Here is an 18070-nt window from a genome sequence, read left to right as displayed (position 1 = left end):
TTAAAAACAGCTACAATATTAAAAAAAAATATTGCAGGCCTGCGTACTTTAAAAATAACAACAAGACCCTGGCTGTTTAATTATTAAAAGAACAAATTTTAAATTTGTTGCTGAAAAGTTTAATGTATTAGAGGTAATGAATTTATTTTTAAGGAAGTGTTTCCAAGCTCTGGAAATGTTTCTACAACAAAAGCGGAAGTGAAGAGATCCGATAATGTTCTTGTATAAATCTTGTCTAAACTTTGAAGATGCAGCAGTCCTGGAGAAAGGAAACAAAAAACAAGGGCAGGCGAAGCAAAGGTTTTAATAGACAGAAAATGTGGGATGTAATGAACCATCAAATAGGACTTTCCTAACTGATTGTGAGACAGACTGCCTCGGAAAATAATAGGATTTCTTTCTTCTTGGAAGGATGTTTTACAGACTGAGTGTAGGATGTCTTGTTGATCTGACTCATCTGTGTGGGGTCTTCTGTAACTCTAGGAGCATTTTTGCAAGTGAGGCGAACAACACTGTTTAGTTCTGGGATGGGTCATTTTTAGATACTCTTTATGTAATATACAGAAAATTGAGGAAGTTTTAAAACTAAACATCAGACGCAATGCCAGCATACAATTAGGCAGTGAGGCATTTGCCTTAGGCAGTGTGTGTGTTGTGTTGTGTTGTGTTGGGTGTGTGATTGAAGAGCAGAACATTGTTAAGTTCTTCAGAGGGCAGGGATGTATATGGGCTGTTCTTTCCCCAAGTACCAAAATAACTCGCCTGGTTTTGGGTGCTCTGTACCTTTCCTTGGGTTGCTATGAGGAGCCATTTGCTGTGTTGTCTTGGGCAGAAAAGTCTCTTGGTCCTGGCCTTTTATCTTAGCTTTGTCTAAATCCTCTTATGAGAGGGCAGTTGGCTGGAGGAAAGCCATAGGCTGGAGGAATGGCATGGGCCCCTGTCCAAAACTGGCAATTGTCCCCAGCACCCCTTTGCAGTTAAGGAGATACAGTAGACGTTCCAAGACTGGGTTTCAGCACTGGGCCTCATTTAGTGAACCAACTGACCATTATGGAATGACTATGGACCCAAACGGACAGGGCAAAATAAAGCTGCTTGGGGTCACTTTGGAGGTATGCTGTTTAATTGACACACGCATCGGAAGAGGTCAGAAGCTGCGCCAAAGCTGTGCTCCAGTCCTTAGGAGTGGAGCATGGCTTTGGCAGTTTCTGGCCTCTGAGGGCGCATGCATCACTGGGGCAGCACACCCCCAAAGTGACCCGGAGCGGCTTTATTTGGCCTGTCTGTTCAGGCCCTATGTCAATTTTAGCTCTCAGGCTGTAGCCTTAGACCCTGTGAGCAGGAGGAAAGCTGTCATGTAGGCCTAGCAGACATGCTATGAACCAAGCCAGCCTAGACATAGCCCTGCCACTCCCAGCCCTACTACCTTCCCAGCTCCACCGCCTTAATCCAGGGCCTAAGCCAGAGAGCATCAACGCTGGAGAGCTCTATTTGGCCAGACTTGGCCCCAGGCATTCGCTGGCCTCTGGCCAAGGAGAAGGTTCACTAACCCGCCCGCTCCATGGACAGAAGCCAAGGAGATGGGCAACTGCATCTTACACAGACTCCCAGAATTCCATAGCCTTCAGCCAGACAACAAGTTAAAGCGGTGTCAAACCGGGTTATTTCTCCAGTGAGGATGCAGCCCCCGTTTCCTCATTAGGAGCTGGCCCTCCTCCCTCGCACAAAGCCTTCCCTTCCCCTTGAGTCCCTCTCAGAGCCACCCCCGACTTCGCATCCATCTTACCACGGCTGAAGCGACCTCTTTTCCCGCAGCTTCCCGTCATCCGTCCGCTTTAATGGCTCCCTCGCAACTCTTTACCCACAATCCCACGCGCTCAGTCCGGCAGAGCCTGTTCTGCTGCGACGGCCCAATCGCAGGCCTCTGGAGATAGAGAATGCGATAGGCTAGCAGAGCTGTCATTCTGAGTGACGCAAGAGAATGCGGCCCCGCCCCCACCCCTTCTCTGCATTGCCTTGCATTTCAGGCATGCGCAGTGAATCCCCAGATGCCTCACAGGCAGGTCCTCCTCCTCTTTTCTCTCTCTGCATTGCCTTGCCTTTCACGCATGCGCAGTGAGGCCCCAGAGGCCTCGCAACAGTCAGGTCCGCTTCTCTCTCTCTGGTTGCCTTGCGTTTCGGGCATGCGCAACAGTCAGGTCCAGTCCAGAACACACAGGTGCAGATACTACACTCCTCCCTCCACATTCGCTGGGGTTAGGGCCACAGGTCACTTGTGAATGTGGAAAAACCGCAAAAAACAGAAACACTTATGTTTTTACCTGACACAACATCTCTCTAGGAATCTCTAGTCTAGGTCCTCCAGGGCAAGTCTGTGGTCAACGTCTGCCAGACCTTGACCATAGAGTTACATTGGAGGAACTAAAAAGGCCTAGTGGAGTGTTCTCTCTAGGAATCCCTAGGCCATCAGTGCACCTTTTGGTTAAAGTTGACCATAGAGTTGCGCTGGAGGACCTAGACATTCCTAGAGAGAACACATTAACAAAATCAGTGAATAATCAAATCTACAAAAGTCAAAGGTGGAGGGAGGAGTGTAATCCATTTCGAGACTGCTTTAACATCCCTGGCCCAATGCCAGGGGATCCTGGGAACTGTATTTGTTTCAGAGGTGCTGCAAGATCCCATTGCATACTCTTAAATTCATTGCTTCTCATACATCATACACATATGATTTATAAGCTGAGAGACAACATTAAAAAAATGCATTATAGACATTGAAGTCACAAATGGGAACATTTTTTTTTGCATACTAGAGTAAAGGTAGTAAAGAAGAAAAGACAACAACATTTATTTAAAATGACTTTATTATACTGAAAAAGGACATTGGAAATAATCCTTATGAATGTACAAATGTTTTATGTGATGGATTTTGTCTATTAAAATAAAGTTTTAAAAAATTACATTCCATGCTTCTCAATCCATTGGTCATCAAGAGCAGAGTGACCAGATGTCCTAACCTCAATGGAGGACAAAGGCACCGCAAAATGTAGGATATTCAAGAAAAATGTAGGCCAGTACAAAACAAAAGATAAAAACACTCATATGTAAATTAATGTGGTTTATTTACAGCAATATTACATATACTGCATTTTATTATGTACTCAGTTGTCTTTTTCTGATCAACTTATCCCTGATTTTCACCCCTTCTTATCTTCCCAAACTCCTTCTTCCTCTCCTCCTTTTCATTTCAGCTCCTGAAACAGAGAAAACTGCACCTGTGTGTTATTAACTGTGAGTATTAAGTGTATGTTTCCCACAAAGCCTGTCTAGACTGGTTTTGTTTAAAGTACAAGGAACAGAAACTGAGCTCTCAATTGTCCTCTATGCAAAACTAGTTTCCAAGCAAGTTTTCTAGAAGGCCAGGATGATGGAAAGCACCTAGTTACTGAACATTGGCTAAGGTCCATTTTGGACTACAATGCCTAGATCTCCCAGCCACTGTGGCTCACAGGATGTTGGAAGTTGTAGTCCTTTCCATGCTTGGAAACAAAAACCTTCCTGTTGGATCATGTTAGGGACATTGGACTGGCACAGAAACTATAAATTCCTGTCCAAGAGTTGGGGCAGAGGTTGTCAAAAACTACTCTGTCCTGGTAGTTGAAAGATAGAAAATTAATATTTAGTAGTCAAAGATACTTTTATTTTCTTGGTTTTAAATTTAAGTTTTTTCTTTCATGCGTAGCAATCTGATGTAGAGAAAAATATCACATTTCCTGTCATGCTGGCTAGAAAAAATCCACTTGTTGAACCTCTTTGTGTCAGGCATTCTGCAGACTGCAGTTAAAGAGAGAAGAGTGCTGGTTTAGAGAGGCGGCAGGGGTTTCTTTGCCTTCAAGAGGGATGTAGGGCAGGAGATAATTTATAATCACTTTGAAGCTCTCAAATATACAAGTGTATATGTGTTAATTAGCTCACAAGTGCCAGGGTGTCTACACTATAACCACCACCTCTTTCATTATTTGTACAAATGATAAACACTGTTCATAACTCGGTTGCCACTGTTGGCATTTTTTGCATTTCAGTTCCCTCTGATTTCACCATTTGCAGTGCTGTAAACAGCCCGGTGGATACAACACAAAAAGAGCCATGTTAGATCAGTCCAAAGGCCTATCTAGTGTAGCATTCTGTTCACACAGTGGCTAGGAAAATGGCCCTGGAAAGCCTTATGTGAGGGCAGCAGTGCTGTCCCCTTCATTGTTGTGTGCCTTCAAGTCATTTCCAACTTTGGTGATGCTAAATAAAGTGAACCTGTCATGGGGTTTGCTTGGCAAGATTTGTTCAGTGGAGATTTGCCATTACCTTCCCCTGAGGCTGAGAGTGTCACTCAGGGAGTTTCATGGCCAAGACCTGGTCATAATGCAACACTCAAACCACTATGCCACACGGGCTCCTATTCCCTAGCAAATGATATACAGACATGCCTCAGTTAACAAACCCTCCAACAAAGAAGATTCTTTTTACAAAGTCTTTTTATGCCCACCCAGCCACTCTTTTCTTCCTCACTTTCAGTCTAGCTGAATGTTTTTTAGCAGCATCAACACTGAGAGGATGTACAGACTGTGATGTGAAGGTGCAGCAGCATGTCTGCAAACAATGAAATAAAGCCAGAGTTGGGGAAGAATGGGGTTATATCCTAGGTCCTCTAGCGTATCCCTTGCCAGAAGTTGACCATAGATTGGTATTGGAGAAGCTAGAGGTGTCTAGAGAAAACACCTCTCTAGCCATTTCTAGGTCCTCCAGCCTGATTCTATGATCATGGCAGATGTTGACCATAGAGTTGCGCAGGGGATTCCTAGAGGGGTTTTACCTCAGATAAAAAGAATAGTGTTTTATTATTTGCAGCTTTCCCCCATTCAAAGGGATCCTTCACCCTTAACCCTCGTGAATGTGGAGGGACCACAGTAATCCAGCTTGAGGTCGCTTTAACTACCTTGGCTCAATGCTAGAGAATTCTGGGAACTGTAGTTTTGTGAGACATTTAGCCTTCTCTGTCAGAGAGCTCTGGTGCCACAATAAACTACATTTCCCATGGCTTCCCTGGCACTGAGCTCTGAGGGCAGCTAATCTCAAACTGGATTGTTTCTGCAGTGTGTTTTGGACCAAACCCACCCTATACTAGCAGAGTGGTCCCCAAACCGTGTTCTTTGAGGGATTTTGGACTTCAGCTCCCAGAATCCTAGGCTATTGGCCAACATGACTGAGGCTTCTGGGAGCTGAAGTCCAAAGTCTCTTAAAGGGTACAGTCTGGAGAACTACTATATGGGCAACCTTTGGAGAAGCGGAAATGAAAGCGTTAAATCAGATTAGGCCCCGCCCCCTCGTGGGCGGAGCTCCAGGGGAAGAGGTCTGTGGAACTCTGGGAGACGACTCCGCTGCTAGGGAGGTAGGTCAATGCATTTAAAAGAACAGCAGTTGCGGGAAGCCTCCCCATTCACAATTAGGGTCGCCTCCCAGGACTTGATCACAAATGGGAGATGTGAGTGTCTTCCCTTTCCTACCCTCTAATTCAATGGTCCCCCAAACTGTCCTCTTTAAGGGATTTAGGACTTCAGCTCCCAGAATCCCAGGCTATTGGCCAACGTGGCTGAGGCTTCTGGGAGATGAAGTCCAAAAGCTCTTAAAGGGCACAGTTTGGGGCCACTGCAAACTTGCTTGAGGACATATGAAGGTGTTGTTGTTGTTGCTGTGTGCCTTCAAGTCCTTTCCAATTTATGGAGACCCTTTCATAGGGTTTTCTTGGCAGGCTTAATCAGAAGGGGTTTGCCATTGCTATCCTCTAAGACTGAGAGAGTGTGACTTGCCTAAGGTCACCCAGTGGGTTTCCATGACCCTAAGAGGAACTTATAATAGGGTTTTCTTGGCAGGTTTCATCAAAGAGGGTTTCCCTTTGCCATCCTTAGAGGCTGAGAGAGTGTGACTTGCCTAAGGACCCTCAGTGGGTTTCCATGATTATAAGTGGAACTTATCCTAGGCTAGGGTTTTCTTGGCAGGCTTCATCAGAAGGGGTTTGCCATTGCCATCCTCTGAGGCTGAGAAAGTGTGACTTGCAAAAGGTCACCCAGTGGGTTTCTATGACCCCAAGGGGAACCTATCATAGGGTTTTCTTGGCAAGTTTTAATCAGAGAGGGTTTGCCACTGCTATCCGCTGAGGCTGAGCTGGGATTCAAACCCTGGTCTCCAGAGTCGTAGCCCAAAGTTTGAACCACTGTTTTAAAATATATATATATATATATATATATATATATATTATTTATCCTTTTTTAAAACTGATGTTTGTGTATAGATGTTCATTTGCATTGCTTTTAATAAGTTGTAAACCAGCTTGAGCCCCATTATTGGGGAAAAGGCCAGGTATAAATAAATATACATAGGGTTGCCATAGTGCCGGACCTCGAAACCGGGAAAAATGTAGGACAAAATTTTCAAATGTAGGACACACACAAAAAGTGTGTCCTACATTTGAAAATTCTGTCCTACATTTTACCGCGATCGCAGCGGGGAGCGGAGGCCAAGCAGCAAGGGAAAGCCTCCACTTAAGGAGGCTTTCCCTCCCCGCCTGGGCCCCGCCACGATCGGAGGCCAGGATCGGGGCCTCGCCTCGTTCCTGGGACCCTCAGGGACCAGGAAGGAGGGGAGGAGGCCGGCGGCGATCGCCCCGGCCTCGCCTCCTTCTTGGCCCCTCAGGGACCAGGAAGGAGGGGAGGAGGCCGGCGGCGATCGCCCCGGCCTCGCCTCCTTCTTGGCCCCTCAGGGACCAGGAAGGAGGGGAGGAGGCCGGCGGCGATCGCCCCGGCGGCCCGGCCTCGCCTCCTTCTTGGCCCCCGCAGGGACCAGGAAGGAGGGGAGGAGGCCGGCGGCGATCGCCCCGGCCTCGCCTCCTTCTTGGCCCCTCAGGGACCAGGAAGGAGGGGAGGAGGCCGGCGGCGATCGCCCCAGCGGCCCGGCCTCGCCTCCTTCTTGGCCCCCGCAGGGACCAGGAAGGAGGGGAGGAGGCCGGCGGCGATCGCCCCGGCCTCGCCTCCTTCTTGGCCCCCGCAGGGACCAGGAAGGAGGGGAGGAGGCCGGCGGCGATCGCCCCGGCGGCCCGGCCTCGCCTCCTTCTTGGCCCCTCAGGGACCAGGAAGGAGGGGAGGAGGCCGGCGGCGATCGCCCCGGCGGCCCGGCCTCGCCTCCTTCTTGGCCCCTCAGGGACCAGGAAGGAGGGGAGGAGGCCGGCGGCGATCGCCCCGGCCTCGCCTCCTTCTTGGCCCCCGCAGGGACCAGGAAGGAGGGGGGAGGCCGGCGGCGATGGCCGGGGCTTCGCCTCCTTCTTGGCCCCCGCGGAGGCCAGGAAGGAGGGAGGAGGCTGCAGGGAGGCGGGGAGGTTGGCGCGGCTGCGCCCAAGAGGCGCCGCCTCCCTGCAGCCTCCTCTGCCTCAGGCCTCGCTGCCCTCCTTTTCCGTCCCAGGCCTCAGAAAGGCCTTGGAGCCGCCGCGGCGGCGGAGGTGGCCGCGGTGGGCGGGGCCGTCCCGGTTTGGGCGCCAAACCGGACCGGGACCGGGATGGCACCGCCCAAACCGGGATTGTCCCGCCGGGGGGCGGGATATGGCAACCCTAAATATACACCAAGTAAATATATTGTAAATGTGTATAAATATTTTTTTTCAATTTCACAGTACCCGTTTTGCTTATGTTTTATTTGAAGACTGAGCCCCAAGGAGACTTCTTCTCGCACCTGAGACATGTCAGCGGGCATCACTCTCACAAGAGCAAATGTCTTGTTCCGGCAACATCTTTTTACGCTCCTGGACAACCCCAGTCGCACCATCCATGCTTCCTGCGCTGCATTCGCCGGACACAACAAATGGTCTAAGGTCAAACATGTGAAAGGCCCAAAAGACACTGCTCGGTCCCGCCTTTTCCAAAAGCTCACCATGATGATCCGACTGGCAGTCAAAGGTACAGTGGCAGCATTTGCGTTGTTATTGTGAGAGGTGAGTGAAGAAATTGTGTGCCTCCAGAAGCTGCCAGCCAGTGAGGGAAAAAGCTGGTGGTTAGGGGTTGACCCTGGGCAAGTCATTTTTTCTCAGCCTCAGAGTAAAGCAATAGTAAACCCTTGCTCAACAAATCTTCCCAAATTTAAACAAAAATAGATTTGCACACACAACAACAACAGCAACAACAAGGGTTGTGTATAGACTATAATTAGAAACATCTGGGAGGCCAAAGGAGTCCCACCCGTGTTGTAATGGACATAGAAATCTGATGTTCTATGTTTGTGTAGACCTGAAGAAGAAGGCCCATGACTAGGCAAGGTCTCTGCTGCTAATCACTGTAGTCCCTAACAACAACAACAAATCAACAATGAACAACATCAATTAAAAAACAACACCTATTATTATTATTATTATTATTATTAATGCATTTTAATTAGTGTTACTCATTTCTGATCTGTTGTTCTCTGCCTCAATCCATGGAGAGAGCCAGGTAGGTATTATTATTATATCGAGGCAGAAAACAACAACAAATCAGAAATGAGTAACATTGATTAATACGCATTAATAATAATAACAATAACATTATTATTATTAACATGTTTTTTAAATGTTGTTTATTGCTGATTTATTGTTCTTCACCTATTTATTGTTCTTCACCTCGATCCATGGGGAAAGGTGGGTAAGAATTATTATTATTATTATTATTATTATTATTATTATTAATGTGTTTTAATCACTGTTGTTCAGTGTTGATTTGTTGTTCTCTGCCTTGATCCATGGGGAGAGGCAGGTAAGAAATAATACTATTATTATCATTATTTCTCCTCACAGGTTGAGACGGGAACAGCAGCAAATCAACAATGAACACAATTGATTAAAATACAGTAATTCATAAGTCCAGGTCAGGATACAGATAAGTCCAGTTTGAAAGGACAAATAAGACACACACAAGTTTTAAAATAGTCCACATTTAAAATTCAACATCTAAATTCACCATTTAAAAATCAGCTTTCCTCCCATACCTTAAATGGCAGAAGTGATGAAGATGATCTCCAGGCGCAACCCAAGACATTTTGCTGCTCAAAGCAAAGGGCAAGATGATAATAATAATGATGATGATGATGTAGTGATCATGCAGCGATGATGATAATTAATATATTATCTCTCATGTTTTCAAATGTCTTTGGCAGAAGGAGGCCCCAATCCAGAATTGAACAGTAATTTAGCCAATGTTATTGAACAGTGTCGGAGCAAAAGTATGCCAAAATCTTCCATTGAAGCAGCAATCACTGGTGGGGTATGTTCCTCATATCTTTGAGTCTGGTACACAGATGTGGCCACCATCACTGTCTTTGTGCATGAAATGCATTTTGGAGAAGAGAGATTAACTGGGGCAAGAAATGCATCTGTGGCCGTCCAGATGCTGTTGAATTGCAACCCTTCCCATTAACTATCCTGATGAGAGCTGATGGGTGTTATAGTCCCATACAGCATCTATAGGGAAATTGTTCTGTTGTGACTTGCTCCCCACCTTTGTGTCCTTAAGCCAGCAAAGGCTGGGTGGGTTACAGATGTAGCAACAGCACTGACCCATATCCACAGAACACTGTGGGGTAAATTTTTACACTGTGGTGTAAAATGCATATACTGTACAAGTATACCTCCATTATAGAAATAAATATATATGTTCTTAGGCATTACTGTAGGAAAAAGTAACATAGAAATAATGGGGACAGATTCCTATACCACAATTAAGAAGAGCAGTTGAAAAGAAGTGCAAATGTTTTATTTAAAACCAACAGTATGCACATAGGAAATGAAACACCTAGGTCAGGTAAACTTTGCATAAGTCAACAAGAACTTGTTAAACCTTTTAAAGGCCATTTGACGTCTTCTTCCAAAATACATCCAGGGATGATTTTTCTTTTCTTTCACCAGCTTCCATGTTTCTCCATTTTCATGGCCAAACGTAAGATCTGTGCTCTTTTTAAAAGCATGTTGGAGTTAGCTGGTGAGGCAGGCTTATCTGCTCCCCTCTCTTCTCTGTTTTACTGTTCACACATGCTTAGGGATTTTGGAGTTAGCTCCTTCTTACCTTGCCTGTTGTAGGCAGGCACACACAGCTATAGGAGTGGCCAGAAACAGAATCCTACTTTTCCCCAACTTAAGCTTTATTGCCTTGTTTACTGCAGATAGATTGCTGCAATCCAGCACTGAAAGTCTGTGTTTCTCAGCCTTCCTTCACCATCTTCTCAGTGCAGATACTTCTAAAAAAATCCTTCAAGATAGGCATAGAATGAGGATGAAAAGGAGGTGGGGCTATTTGTAAAACGGTCTGCTTTGTCAGAGGCTTTGTTAACTATTCTTGTGTTGTCTAGACCAGGGAATCATGCAACCTTCCAGATGTAGATGAACTAGAATTCTCAGTATTCATTGCCATTTGTTGTAATAGCTAAGACTGCTGGGATTTGCAGTCCAACAACATCTAGATAACCGTTTCCACCCATTCTCTAAACAAAAAGGTGATTTGTGACAGTAAATATAAATGACAAAATTGTGGCTCTGGGACTGGAAATAAGATTTCCTTTCCAGAACTTTATTTTTGGAGGAGGAAAACTAGAGGGACTTGGGAGGCTGCTCATGGGTCTGATTTAAATGATGGGGTCTCTAAATGGTACAATTTACTCATGTTTTTCATTGTTTGAATAGGATAAAGCCAAGTCCTCATACCTGCTCTATGAAGCACGAGGCCCTGGTGGTTCCTCCCTGCTAATCGAGATACTGACAGACAATGCCAAGAGGTCCTTCCAAGAAATCCGCCGTCTTTTGAGCCAGCACGGGTTAGTGAATTGGACCTCTGCCAGCAGGCAGATGGGTATTAGGGTCCTTGTTGGCATCATGGCCAAATGTTCACAGCTGTCTGATGCTACACAAAGTATTAATTTGTGTTAGTGATCTTGTTTGGGTTTTGTTGTTGTTGTTGTTGTTTTGTTTTGTTTTTGCATTAGCTTGGTAGCTTGTGTCTGGGAAAAGATAAGAAGGTTGAAAAAGGACTGGAAGAGTGAATTTTCCTCTGTTACTGCTTGACACAGTTCTCCTTGCTAATGAGGGAAAGGAGAGATGGGTCATACTTTCACCTTTTATTTTCTTGGCTTGGTTTTACACTGTATAATCCTCAAGAATTCATCTTCCATCAGCCTTACGTGGGCAGGGTACACATAAGTCCAGGGCCCCCATATGCCCAGCAATGGGGAATTTGATCACTGATCAGGAATAGTATAAATAGGACTATTTGTTTAGAGACCCAGTACTGCCTCTGGCTGTAAGAAGGATATTGTATTTTAGTCTTTTAACAAGCAATCTATTTTAATATTTTAATATTTTAATTCTATTTTAATGTATCACTTTTGTATACTTTTAATTGTACTGTTCTTATAATATTGTGAGCTACTCTGGGTCCCAGTTTTGGGAAAAGAGTGAGATATTATTATTATTATTATTATTATTATTATTATTATTATTATTATTATTACTGTACTCCATCAGTAAAAAGGCTAAAATACTTCTCTGCTGTATACCATTTGCTGCATCATCTACCACCAGTAAAACTTATGGTGTAGCCGTAATGTGGTTTAGTGCTTGGCACTGAACAAATTATTGGGAAGGACAGGAACTACAGCAAGTGCCAGAACAACCATGTGAGATGAAATAGGCTGGGAGGTTGCAGCTGGTGTTTGAGGTTGTTATCCAAAGTAACTTGTACAAGCTCTGGATTGGAGGAGAAAGAACTTCCAGTTCATTGTTTGCTAAGATTTCACGCTGTGGCCTTCCTGCTTGGTTCCCTGCAGAGGCATGTTTGCTGATGGGGCTCGGCACAGTTTTGAGAAGAAGGGGGTTGTGACTGTCAGCAAGGAGAATCGGTCCAGCAGTCCAGTCAGTCTGGATCAGGCCCTCGAGTTGGCTATTGAAGCTGGAGCAGAAGATGTCCAGGAGGAAGAGGATGAAGAAGGGAAGATGATATTAAAGGTGAGGTGTGAGTTAGGTTGAAAATATAGGAAGGAGAAGGACATGCTTTTCATATTGACTATATTCCTTACCATGTTTGGACTTTCCAAGCAGCTCCCTTTTAACGCTTCTGATCTGTAAGAATATTCTGTGAGATTGCCATAGAAATGTAGAATTCCACATCCTGAGTTTTGCACTCATTTTTAAAGCAAGTTTGCATTGCTTCTGTAATCAGAGGGAAGGGCACCAATGCCCTTTCATAGCCCTCCTCAACTTGGTGGCCTTCAGATATGTCACACTAGAACTCCCATTATCTCAGGCTGCATGCTGGGGTGATGGGTTTGTTGTCTGACACATCCTCAGGAAGCCAGGTTAAGATAGTCTGTCCTTTTGGATACTGAGATTTCACATGTATTATCAGTATTTTAAACAGAAATTGAATGTCCTCATCTGATCTGGCTATACTTAATTGACTTAATATATGTTTGTTCTGAGAGTGGTTTGAGTCTTGGAGTAGGACTCTGAGAGACCACAGTTTGAATCCCTGCGCAGCCATGGAAACCCACTGGGAAACTGTGAGCAAGTCACACACTCTCAGCCTTAGAGGAAGGCAATGGGAAATCTGCTCTGAATAAACCTTGTCAAGAGAATCCACAAGTTGAAGTTGACACAAAGGCACATAACATCAGCAGTGCCGATAGCAGAATCTGGGGCTCCAATTGCATAATTTGGCTATTTTGGACATGGAGAAAACTGCCCTAGATGGACTCCACTCTATATTTTAGCATGGAGGAGTGTATTTTGCTTTCACTTATGAGATCCTCCTACTCATATCCTCTACTGTCCTCACATCCCTCCATTGCTAAAGATATCCCAAAATTCCTTGTTCTCAAGTCTCTACCAATACATTAGACTCCTCTTCCTGTGTCCAAGATATATTTCTGCCATTCTGCATCAGCACTAGGAATCTTAAACTGTTCATTCTTGGATGAAACACTTCCTTGCTTATGTTCAAAGCTCTGAAGGATTCCTGCCTGATTTTTCTTCTTTGCTTTCCCCCCTCCAGTTTATCTGTGCAGTGCCCACTTTGCGCCAGGTCCGTGAAAAACTTGAGTTGCTGGGCCTTTCTTCACTCTCAGCCAGCCTTGAATTTATCCCAACTGTTAATACTCAGCTTACTGATGAAGAGATGGAGCGGACATCACAGCTGCTAGAGGCACTCCGGGACTGTCTGGATGTTGTCCGAGTGTATGACAACATTGTCTAGATTTACAAGCCTTCCTTGGTAGTATCTCTTTGCCTTTGAATGGGAGCTGCCAAAGACTTATTGGTGGAGTCTTGGGTTACTTTTTGTTTGACCTTTAAAGGAGGACAAACCTGGGATGACTTTTCTAACTGATTAAGATTGGCAGCCATGAGTGAGGGTTACTTAACATGTTTTTGAAGTATCGCCTCACTTTTTCTGGGTTCCCTTCTCACAGTACCTGACCTGAAGACTGGCTGACCTGGTATACAGAAAGGAATGGCTTGTGAAACAGTTGTGGATGCTGGCAAAACGTGCTAGATAGAATTTGGGAATCCAGCATTTTTGTACACTGACAAACATCAATGAGTGTTTACCAAGAAGACCTAAAATAGATGGACAAAGTGCAGCCCACTGGCCATGTGCAGCCCCACAGAGCTGTTTTTATGGTCCCTGAGACAGTCAAAAATATATTTTTAAAATACCTAAATGCTTTCTAGAAAATGTGGAGGCATTTTCACCATGCTTTTGTCCCCCAATGGCCAAGTTAAAACCAGGAGAGGAAAGCATTTTTCTAGAAAGCATTTTTCTGAAACAAGAAGTGACAAGGAAGTGACTTCCATTCACATTCTGTTGTTTAAAAAGCCTCTTTTTGAGCCTAAAAACATGACAAAAATGCTTCCAAAGCCACTAGAAGGGGTTTGGAGACAAACAAAATTTTAAAACCCTCCCTCCCACACCAGTATAGATGGGTGCTGTTGCAGCCCTCCAAGGTCTCCTGGGAGCCCAATGCAGTCGCCTAGCCTTCCAGAGTTGCCTACCCTGATCTAAAATCAGAACTTGAAAATGTTCTGCCTAACCCCCATCCTTTTGTTGAAGCTGTAGTGTCCCCTAGTGGAATAAAATCTGTGCATCAATGCCAGTGGCTGTTCAGTCTTATTACCAACTCTGCACTAGCTCAAGAATAGCAAATGAACTGAGTGCTGTTCCTGAGCTCATGGTACTCTGGCTATTGAATATTGTACCCCCTCTTTTGGAAACCAGACTGGCCAGTGGAAGTAGTAGCTTGTTTCTCCACTTTCTGAGGATATGGGGCACTGGCCAATAAACTCCACAAGTGATAACCTTTGATAACATTCAGTCTGTTGTCAGAAGATTCCTTCATATATTGTGAAATGTACACACCAAGAAAGAAGTTGACATAAGTGTAGCAGAAGTGATCTGAGGACACCCTTCTAAAGTGTTAAGATTTTTATTGTCAGAGGTAGCAAAGGTGTTTCCAACAAACTATTTCTGCTATGCTTAGGATTTATCTGTTCAGCCTGAATACCAGTCACTATTTTGAGTAAAATATTAAATGTGTCTGTTTCAGGATTGTTACAGCTATCTTTCTTCTTCTTTCGTGCTTTTCTGCTTTGGACAGACCTTCAAACTCCTTGTTCCTGGATGATTTCATAAATATCCCCTTTCTTTATGCCTTCTGTCTGTTCAAGAGAGCTAACATGATTTATGCGTGCAACTGCTTTTTACTTCCCTCTTCAAAGGAAATGTGAGGCAGTAAATAGATGGTTGTTATTTCCATGAATGTTCTCTCCCACTCTGTCCTGAAGTCTTGAAGTGATTACAGAATATTGTTTATAGTCACAACCATCTCTTAAAGTAGCTAAGGCCTTTCTATAGAAATTTGAAAGTCTTCCTAGTGTGGGCTAACACTTATAAAAGATTTAAACTTGGGTGGCTTATGGCGTAACTGCAATTGTACATGCACAGCCTGTAAATATGCAACAATGAAGGTATACTAAGATGTGTCTGGAAAAAGTAAAAATGTTTGGACTACAAGAGATAACAGGCAACTGTGTGTGCACACTAATAGTATCAAACAGAAAGAAAAAGGATTTTGTTGTGAGGCCATAGGGTGATATATCTTACATTTCAACCTTCTGTCCAGGAGGAATGCCAAAATGTCCTCCAGTTTAAGCATAACTAAGCAGCATGAATTTATATTTATATTAGGGTTTTTGGCTTTTATTTTGCAAGGCCCTACATTTTTCTTGAATGTCCTATATTTTCCAGTGTTTTGTCCTTCTTTGCAGTTATGACATCTGGTCACCCCATGAAGCCAGGATGTTGGTAGAAATATTTGTGTATAACTGCTGCAATGTGTATTCATGTTGGCATGAGTACAAATTGTATATCTCTGTTTGAGACCGCAGGGGAATATGCATGGGACTGAGTGCAGGAATTTTCTACCTGTTTATGCCAGTTAATCATTATGTGACTAACTCTTTGTACATGACTGCATCTTTAGCAAGGCTAGTCCATTCCAGTTATTTGTGACTGTGTATATACAGTACCTCCATGCTATTAATAGGTGGATTTCTGCATGCCCTGGTGCCTTTTTAAGCATTTCTTTGCATGGTGTATGTACCTAAATTTTCTTGTGCATGGTACAGGTACATGAATTCCACTATACACTTGCTAATGCTTTGCTGCATGCTAGATACCTAGTATGTCTTGTCTGTAGGTTTCTCTCTCGTCAGTCTCTGTGTTTAAGCCTTGTGGCTTTAATTTCATTAGGGTATATCTATCATATTATACATTTCCTCCCTGGGAAGGAACTGCAGTTCGGCAAGGACTGCACAGAATTCTCAGAGTGCTTGCAAAACTGAAATCCTAAACACATGTACTGTGAAGCATGGTGCACTTGAATCAGCAGCAGTTCGCTTTTGCTTACAGGCTGAATGCATATTTCTCGGAAAAGCTGTGATGATAAAAAACCTTCTCTTGACCCCTCCTCTTTGTCTAGTTATCGTCCGATTTCTCTTCTTCCGTTTCTTTCTAAAGTTTTGTAATGGGTTGTTTATTCTTGCTGTCTTGAGTTTCCTGAAGCCAACTCCATCCTCGATCCCTTTCAGTCTGGTTTCCGCCCAAGGCATTCTGCAGAGACAGCTCTTACTAAGATCTCCAATGACCTTTTACGGGCCAAGGCTAATGGCCTTTACTCTGTTCTCATCCTTCTTGATTTGTCTGCAGCCTTTGACACCATTGATCACTCTCTTTTAGTTGATATACTTTCTGACCTTGGGTTCTCAGACTCCGTTCTCGACTGGTTTAGATCTTATTTGTCAGACAGATCTTTTGCAGTGGTCACAGGTGGTCAGACTTCATCTCCTGTTCCCTTATCTGTTGGAGTTCCCCAGGGCTCTGTTCTGGGTCCCCTTCTGTTTTCTCTCTACACACTGTCCTTAGGTAAACTCATTTGCTCTTTTGGTTTTTCCTACCACCTGTATGCCGACGACACCCAGTTGTATCTTTCCACCCCTGTCCTTTCTCCAAGGCTTGAACAGCAAGTTTTGTCTTGCCTCACAGCTGTCGCGCAGTGGATGCGCCATCGACGTTTGAAGCTCAACATGTCCAAGATGGAGCTTCTTGTCTTTCCTCGTAAGCCCACCCTTCAACACTCCTTTTCTGTCTCTGTGGACAACATTTCTATTCAACCAGTCCAGCAAGCCCGCAGTCTCGGTTTTATCTTTGATTCTTCTCTGTCATGTATCCCTCAGATCCAGACCACAGCCAAGGCTTGTAGATTCTGTCTGTACAATATTGCCAAATTCCGACCATATCTCTCCGCCTCTACTGCCAAGATCCTGGTCCATGCCCTAGTGGTCTCACGACTTGATTACTGTAACATCCTCCTGGCTGGGCTTCCTCTTTCTCACCTCCGTCCTTTAATTTCTGTCCAGCATTCAGCTGCACGCATTATCACATCCGCCCACCGCTCTGACCATATCTCTCCTGTGTTGGCATCCCTTCACTGGCTCCCCCTCCCTTTCCGCATTCAGTATAAGCTCCTGCTGTCGACATTTAAAGCCCTCCATAGACTGGCCCCTCCTTACTTATCAGACCTTCTTTCTCCTCACCTTCCCACTCGGGCCCTCCCTTCTGGTAGTCAAAGTCTGCTGTCACAGCCCAGGATTTCCTCTGCCCCATCTCGGATTCGCCCCTTTTCACTCGCTGCCCCTCATGCCTGGAACCTTCTTCCCCCACGAGCAAGAGCCATCACTTCTTTAACCAGCTTCAAAACAGAGTTGAAGACCAGCCTGTTCAGGGAAGCCTTCCCAGGCATTGCATAACTGTCACTTGCTATTTGATGTTCTTTTGTTGCCTGTTTTATTGAATCATTTCCTGTATTGCCATGTACTTTATATGTATTATGCTACTAGAGAGGTCCCTTCCCCACCACCACTCCCTTCTCCTTTTGTGTCAAGTCTTGTTAGATTGTAAGCCTGAGGGCAGGGAATAATAATAATAATAATAATAATAATAATAATAATAATAATAATAATAGTAGCCAAGCTAATTTGGAGCTGGTTTGTGGCTCAGATCAGGGTTTGGCAGTCTTCAGGCTTGCAAGATCTACTTAGGGCATGTGACAAAAGATCTAAAGGATGAAGCAAGGAAAGCAATGCCAAACAACTTACAAAATTCCAGCAGGTACAACTGTTTGTGCTCATCCTAAAGGCTGGATGGATGAGAGAATGGGGGGGGGGGGGGGTCAGCTTTTCACCAGGGCATGGTTCCTTTTCAAATATGAGTTAAAGTACAGTACTTACATTGGCCTGTGGATAAGCCGACTCAGGTTTTTGGAGTCAATTTTGACTAAAATTTTTAGACTTATACACGAGTACAGTATATGGTTACAGTGGATGGTTATTTTACGGTTGTAATCCTGCCTCGATCCATTGGGAGAGGCGGGAAAATACAAATAAAATTATTATTATTATTAT

General features: G+C 44.5%; 1 protein-coding gene across 1 annotated transcript; it reads left to right on the top strand.

Moving 5' to 3' along the window:
* The first annotated feature begins 5367 nt into the window (after positions 1-5367).
* LOC149303759 (translational activator of cytochrome c oxidase 1-like) lies at positions 5368-17999 on the top strand. The gene is made up of 6 exons (XM_089480345.1): positions 5368-5443; positions 7744-7997; positions 9226-9332; positions 10745-10875; positions 11884-12061; positions 13107-17999. The coding sequence occupies exons 2-6, from the start codon at positions 7781-7783 to the stop codon at positions 13305-13307; spliced, it is 834 nt and encodes a 277-aa protein (XP_089336471.1). The 5' UTR covers positions 5368-5443; positions 7744-7780; the 3' UTR covers positions 13308-17999.
* Positions 18000-18070: the final 71 nt, after the last annotated feature.

The sequence above is a fragment of the Sceloporus occidentalis genome, unplaced genomic scaffold, assembly GCF_023333645.1.
Source record: "Sceloporus occidentalis isolate IW3139 unplaced genomic scaffold, rSceOcc1.0.p SCAF_14, whole genome shotgun sequence".
Lineage (NCBI taxonomy): Eukaryota > Metazoa > Chordata > Lepidosauria > Squamata > Phrynosomatidae > Sceloporus > Sceloporus occidentalis.
This window is presented reverse-complemented; position numbering and strand designations above follow the sequence as displayed.

Excerpts from the sequence above, each read along its gene's own strand:
- LOC149303759 (XM_089480345.1), top strand. The coding sequence starts at position 7,781 with ATGTCAGCGGGCATCACTCTCACAAGAGCAAATGTCTTGTTCCGGCAA. Across the intron at positions 9,333-10,744 it reads AAGCAGCAATCACTGGTGGG|GATAAAGCCAAGTCCTCATA; the intron begins GTATGTTCCTCA and ends TTGTTTGAATAG. Across the intron at positions 12,062-13,106 it reads AAGGGAAGATGATATTAAAG|TTTATCTGTGCAGTGCCCAC; the intron begins GTGAGGTGTGAG and ends TCCCCCCTCCAG.